The 6,487-nt window shown below is 40.3% G+C and overlaps 1 protein-coding gene across 1 annotated transcript; it reads left to right on the top strand.

Moving 5' to 3' along the window:
• snw1 (SNW domain containing 1) lies at window positions 1–5,249 on the top strand. Its single transcript, XM_088404073.1, has 14 exons — window positions 1–153; window positions 825–978; window positions 1,177–1,338; window positions 1,418–1,513; window positions 1,741–1,847; window positions 2,065–2,169; window positions 2,256–2,325; window positions 2,424–2,489; window positions 2,565–2,681; window positions 2,763–2,904; window positions 3,124–3,223; window positions 3,326–3,443; window positions 3,938–4,101; window positions 4,669–5,249. The coding sequence occupies exons 1-14, from the start codon at window positions 140–142 to the stop codon at window positions 4,859–4,861; spliced, it is 1,608 nt and encodes a 535-aa protein (XP_088260199.1). The 5' UTR covers window positions 1–139; the 3' UTR covers window positions 4,862–5,249.
• Window positions 5,250–6,487: the final 1,238 nt, after the last annotated feature.

Raw genomic sequence — 6,487 nt, 5'->3', positions numbered from 1 at the left:
CCGCTGCAAAACCCTTAAGCACACTGGCGAAAAGGAGTAGTTGTTATTTTAAACCAGCAGGTGTCAGTACTGTAACTGAAAGCATGCTAGTTGCCACAATAACGTCCTACGAAGAAGAAAGCGGAAGTACGGGTGAAAGATGTCTCTAACGAGGTAAGCATTGTCACAATTTTTTTTGTCTACTTAAATGATGATATTTTCAACAAAATGCATTATCCGTGTTCCGTATCAAGCAAACATATCGCTTGCAATGTTTTTAAGTGATCCGATTCTTTAGTGGTGACCCCCATGAGACTCCGTATAAAACTGTTTGAATCGCGAAGCTAACGATTAGCATAGCAGGCCAGTATATTTACCAACGCTGGTCTTACGCTTGTAAATACGTAATGTTCATAAACTATCTTTACAATTGATACAAATTATTACAAGGGCAGTTGTTGAACGACGCGATGGCGGAGCTTTGCCCTAACTTCGTTCCGATGTCGTCTCAATGATGTTCAAAAAAATGTGCCTTCTTCTCAGTAGCCATTTTATAGAAGTTTGGTGAATCAATTCCCTTCCATCAACACAGAACGCGATTCGCTACATTTTAATATGAACAAAAACTTAAATTTACATTTACTAAAATGAAATAAAGATATATCAGTAACTGTCTCTGTAATATGTAGTTTTGATTGAATAGAGACTTTTATACACACCCTGTACTACAGAATTTAGAATGTGCTTTCTTTTTAAAGCACCCCACTCAGTTTATTTCAGGACTTATAACCTACGTTTATTAAGCACCCAGATAACTTGAATATTATATATTATTTTGTGTGCAGCTTTTTGCCGGCGCCCACCCAGCTGTCACAAGACCAGCTTGAAGCAGAGGACAGACTTCGTGCCCAGAAGTCATTCTCAACTGCCTTGGTTGCATCCCGAAGAGAACCGCCACCTTACGGACACAGAAATGGATGGGTGCCTCGTGCTGTTGAGGTAAGAATCAAGATTCTGCATCAGAAGACGTACAGTAACCCACTCAGCTGAGCATTTTTTATTATAGCAAACACACATTTAAATATGTATTCTATGTTAAACATGGTGTACTTATAGCGTCAATATGTGGTGTTTTGTATTAAAGAAACAAACAAAAAAAATCAACAAACTTTTTGGTAAATGGTTTTTCTCCTGTAGGACTTTGGAGATGGGGGAGCTTTTCCAGAGATCCACGTGGCACAGTTTCCTCTGGAGATGGGTCGGCAAAAGAAAACCTCCAATGCCTTGACCATGCAGGTGGATGCGGAGGGAAAGGTTAAATATGACGCCATTGCTAGACAAGGACAAAGCAAGGATAAGGTATGCAGTCAAAACATCAGTTTTTACTATTGTGCAACTACCAAAAATAATAATGGTGATCTTGTGCCTTGTGTTGTAGGTGATCTTCAGTAAGTATACGGATCTACTTCCCAAAGAGGTTATGAATGAAGAGACCCCAGAATTACAGAGACCTGATGAGGAAGCTGTTCAAGAGGTAAATTGTAGTGCCTTATTTACACACAATTTTATTTTTGCTTAAAAAATGAGTGATCGCTGTTTTAAACAACTGTTGTGAAAAGTATACACACATTTTGTCCATTGTAGAGTATCGCAGCTTCTCACAGACATTGGATCTATTCATGTTCATCTGAAGCAGTTTTATTGATTTTTTTTTTTAATTTCCTATGAAGGTCTGTTAGCCAGTTCTTTGTGTGTTTTTAGCTAACCGAGAAGACTCGCGCTGCCCTCAGCAAGCAGGTATCCCAAAAGATTGCCGCTGCCATGCCTGTGCGAGCGGCAGACAAACAAGCCCCAGCGCAGTACATCAGGTACCGAAACTGTTGTCATCATCAGTCATTGGAAAAAAATCTGAATTTTCCCACACATTTTAATGCAATTTATGGCAAGAAAAAAAGAGCACCAGAATGGCTTAGGTGTAATTTTCATCGGGTCGTCTGCTTGCAGGCCCGTAAATTCCGTATAACATTACAAATACAAAAAATTCAAGTATTTTAAATGAAGTTATCTGTTTTGTCCGTCCATTAGGTACACCCCGTCCCAGCAAGGAGTGGCTTTCAATTCCGGAGCCAAACAAAGAGTCATCCGCATGGTGGAAATGCAGAAAGATCCCATGGAACCGCCACGTTTTAAGTAATCATCTCCATCTCCTGTTGTTATCCATGAGAATTCATAGCTGCTTTGGAACACTTATTTAGGTAACAATTACTGTGTTATAGGATCAACAAGAAAATCCCTCGCGGACCTCCGTCACCACCAGCACCTGTCATGCATTCACCAAGCAGAAAGGTACTGTTGGAATTCCACATCGGAGATTGTATTTTGTATCGTGCTTTTCCCATCTCATCCAACTGACTTTTTTTTTCCCTTTCTGCTTTTGGTTTTAGATGACAGTGAAGGAACAGCAGGAGTGGAAGATTCCTCCATGCATCTCCAACTGGAAGAACGCTAAGGTAACGTGCCACCAAATGTACATATACGGGACCTTCTGCTTCTTTCTGATTGGTCGCCGTTGTCTTTGTTTTCAGGGTTACACCATTCCTCTAGACAAGCGTCTGGCGGCTGATGGCAGGGGCCTGCAAACGGTTCACATCAATGAAAACTTTGCCAAGCTGGCTGAGGCGCTTTACATCGCCGATAGAAAAGTAAGATTGCCAAGGGGTCCTTGATTTATTGCGGTATTTGGCGCATGAAACGACAAAATGACTTTTTGGTTGTGTCTGTAGGCCAGAGAGGCGGTGGAGATGAGAGCACAGGTGGAAAAGAAGATGGCCCAGAAGGAGAAAGAAAAGAAAGAAGAGAAACTCAGGGAGTTAGCCCAAATGGCACGAGATCGCCGAGCAGGAATCAAAAGTCACGGGGACAAAGGTGAGACTAATATCCAGACCAAACAAGTTGTGTATATGTCTAGAGCTGCAAATATTATCTTAGTATTAGATTAATCTGCCAATTATTTTTTTATTATTGATCATTTGTCATAAGAGTTTCATTTTCTTTTTTTTAAATGTACATATAAGGACTTTGGTCATCAGTTCATCATTATAGCTCTAAAAATGTCCTTTTTCTTTCCCCTATTGGGTCTTGTAGGCGAAGAAGGGGAAGCAAGGGAGCGTGACGGGATCCGCCATGACAGAAGGAAAGAGAGACAACATGACAGAAACATTTCCAGGGCCGCTCCTGATAAAAGGTACTGGACGCACTCAGCCTTCCGCTTTTCCATATCACAAGTCTGGATTTCACATGTGTTCGAAGCATACAATGTTTTTGTTTTGTTTTTGTTTTTCTGAAGGTCCAAACTGCAGAGGGACCAGGACCGAGACATTAGTGAGCTCATCGCTCTGGGTGTGCCCAACCCTCGCACCACCAGCGAGGCCCAGTACGACCAGCGACTTTTCAACCAGAGTAAAGTGAGTGTCCTACCTGGTTTTCCCTTTCAAATATACTGCATTTTGGGGACTAAAAGCCTCACCTGAGTATAAGCTGCACCAGCAAAAATTTAACACAAAATGGATTTTGCCACATATAAGACACACTGGACTATAAGACGCAGATTGTAACATCAGATAAATATGTAGAAAGATGGTACATGGAAATTTTTTTTCTATATTTGTTTTTATTTAAAACTTTATTGTCCAACTGCCTGATTACAACAACGTCATCCCTTCAACACAGACTGAGCGTGCCTGCATGTTTAGAAACGAGTAGCACCAACATATTTTCAACGTAACATTCACACACTCGGATTGTTGTAATACTTAAGTGCAGGGGTCAAAGCGTGTGAAAAAAAGTGGCGTCTTATAGTCCGAAATTTCCTGTATTTTATTGGGATGTTTGTACCACGCTGGGGACAGCTCGTCCATTCCCGATTTCTACGTAAAACGTCCTTTCCCGTTCTTGCCAGGGAATGGATAGCGGCTTTGCCGGCGGTGAGGACGAGACGTACAATGTGTACGACCAGCCGTTCCGCGGCGGCAGAGACATGGCCTCCAACATCTACCGACCCAGCAAAGCCATCGACAAGGACGCCTACGCTGATGACTTTGACACTCTGATGCAGAACAACAGGTATTTGGAACACTCTTAATTTTAATTTGTGCTGTCAGTTGAGTTGGTTTTACTTGTCACAGACATGTTCTACTTTACTAATCTGCAAGATTAAACAGGAACTAGTATAGAATAAATAGGAAAATTGCGTCACTAATGATAATGTGCATCTGTTTCAAATTTAAAGTGAAAGCAAATGTGCTAGTGTAACACAATTAAGCAATGAGATGGGTCATGTTCCAATTGATTTTCTCTTAATTTGAAAGGAAAACTACTCTTCCTGTCACGGCATGAAAAAGAATTTAAGTAGATTTGGTGGTATCTGCAGAATTCCTGTTAAAGTCTCGCATACCCCAGGAGTTACCCACAAGTGAGAACCTCTGGATTAAAGACTTTTTTTTTTCCATTTTTATAGAACAGTTTAATGTAATTTGTCTAATCTGATGAGTTGAGGCATGCAAAATCGGCTTTAGGGGGACAATTATTTTTAAAAACTAGATTTAAAAACGTGAAAGTATATATTCAAGCGAAGCGCAAATGTGACGCAAAATGTAAGTCACGCAATTAAATCGCCCTGGATTCTTTCAGGTTTGTTCCTGACAAGGAGTTCTCGGGCGCCGATCACGGGCAGAGGCGCGAGGGTCCCGTCCAATTCGAGGAGGACCCCTTCGGTCTGGACAAATTCTTGGAGGAGGCCAAGCAACACGGCGGCTCCAAGAGAGCGTCCACCAGCAGCCGCTCCAAGGACGACTACCACGACAAGAAGCGCAGAAAGGAGTGAGTGGTCATGGGCGACAGAAGGGATCTTTGTCTACACACTTAGTTTGTAGCAGGTGTTATATTCCACTTGTCCTTTTTTCCGCCAGTGTGAAAATCACTTATAATCCTCGTTATTTTTTTGTATATGTACAGTGCGACCAATAGTTTCAAATGCAGACGGTAATATGGGAGCCTTTGTCCTGGAAATGTTTAGATTTTCCTAGTTTCGTTTTAATCTCACACGAGCAGAAAAAAAAACTACTTTTTTGTGTAATATTTAAAACACCTGCGCATAGGCGTCATCGCTTGTTTGATGTCCGGTATCCACACAAAGCTTGAAAGCAAAACATCCTTGTAATCCTTGTACAACTATAGAATAAATTTCCTTTACTGCGTGAAGAACGCGAAAAGGTGTCGTCCCTCCAGCTCGTCTCACTGCACTTAGCACTTGGACAGCTTGATAATGTCTTTCCACTCGGCTTTTGTCTGCAACTATGATTTGATGAATGGGATGCTCATTCATGACCCGAAGAGGAAATTGGTTCCCTGGCATTGCTTTTGTTCAGCTGTGGACATATTGTGTTGAGGCACAATGGAATCCTCAGGTTGCAGATAGAAGGCGTGATAGATCGCTGTTTATCTGGAAACAAGCCCAGAAATAATAAACAATATTGCCTTGTAGCACATCTGTACTCTGGATAGCGTAGTTGTTGTTTGGTGGGTGTTTTTTTTTTATTTTTATTTTTTTGGGGGGGTGATGTCTCTTGAGATATTTCCCCTTTCTTTCTCCTTGCGGTGAAAAGCAATAAGTTGGCTGATAAATGGTCCTAAAGTTGAGAGCGGAATCTGACCTCACGACATTTCTCTTGTATTAAAAGACTGCAAGCAGAAACACAACAGCCTTTATGGAAAATTACCAATGATGTTGCACTTCTTTAAATTACTGTTGTTTCATTGTTTACTTTTTGAATAGAATGCATAGTCTTTGCAGTTTCATTGTCTAGACAATGCAATGCAATCAGAATTTTACAAATGAGCAATCCTACCATAAATGGATTCAAGCGTTTGCATACATACGCCAGCTGAGCCGCATTAGGAAGAAGTCACAATGCGATATTTCATCACCTTCTCTTCGCAGCGCAAAGTATTTAGCATTGCAAATTGGTGACTATGCAGACAATTACTTGTGTTGGTTTATTAACATAAATGTACAGAAAAGAATTTATGGAGGTTACGTTTTAGTCTTACTCTAATTGATTCTTAATTATTTAAACTTTTGTTTTAGGGTTAGGGTTGCTTCTATTTCGCAAAGGCTAACTGGTGGGAAAGATTCAGTCATGCACAATCTTCATTTAAAAATCCGAACACACACAAACACGTGTATCTATGTACTTATACATAATAATAATAATAGATCACTTTTATATAATGCTTTATTAGACACTCAGACTCAACGTACCGTATATGTACATACTGTATTTGTGTGTTTATATAAGTTTATTTATATACATGCATATATGTATATGTGTGTAAATACTACATACATACAGTCTATATGTGCATATATGGATGTGCATCTGCATTATAATATGTGTGCATATGCATATACAGTATATGCATATATGCACAGTCATATATGTCACTTCAT

Source organism: Hippichthys cyanospilos, chromosome 20 (genome assembly GCF_059441005.1).
Source record: "Hippichthys cyanospilos isolate Australia breed blue-spotted pipefish chromosome 20, RoL_Hcya_1.0, whole genome shotgun sequence".
Taxonomy (NCBI): Eukaryota; Metazoa; Chordata; class Actinopteri; order Syngnathiformes; family Syngnathidae; genus Hippichthys; species Hippichthys cyanospilos.
The sequence above is the reverse complement of the archived record's forward strand: the minus strand, read 5'-3'. Positions and strand labels throughout refer to the sequence as shown.

Bases quoted from the DNA above. Each gene is read 5' to 3' on its own strand.
- snw1 (XM_088404073.1), top strand. The intron at 3,444-3,937 runs GTGAGTGTCCTA...CGTTCTTGCCAG, and splicing joins GACTTTTCAACCAGAGTAAA to GGAATGGATAGCGGCTTTGC. The intron at 4,102-4,668 runs GTATTTGGAACA...GGATTCTTTCAG, and splicing joins ACTCTGATGCAGAACAACAG to GTTTGTTCCTGACAAGGAGT.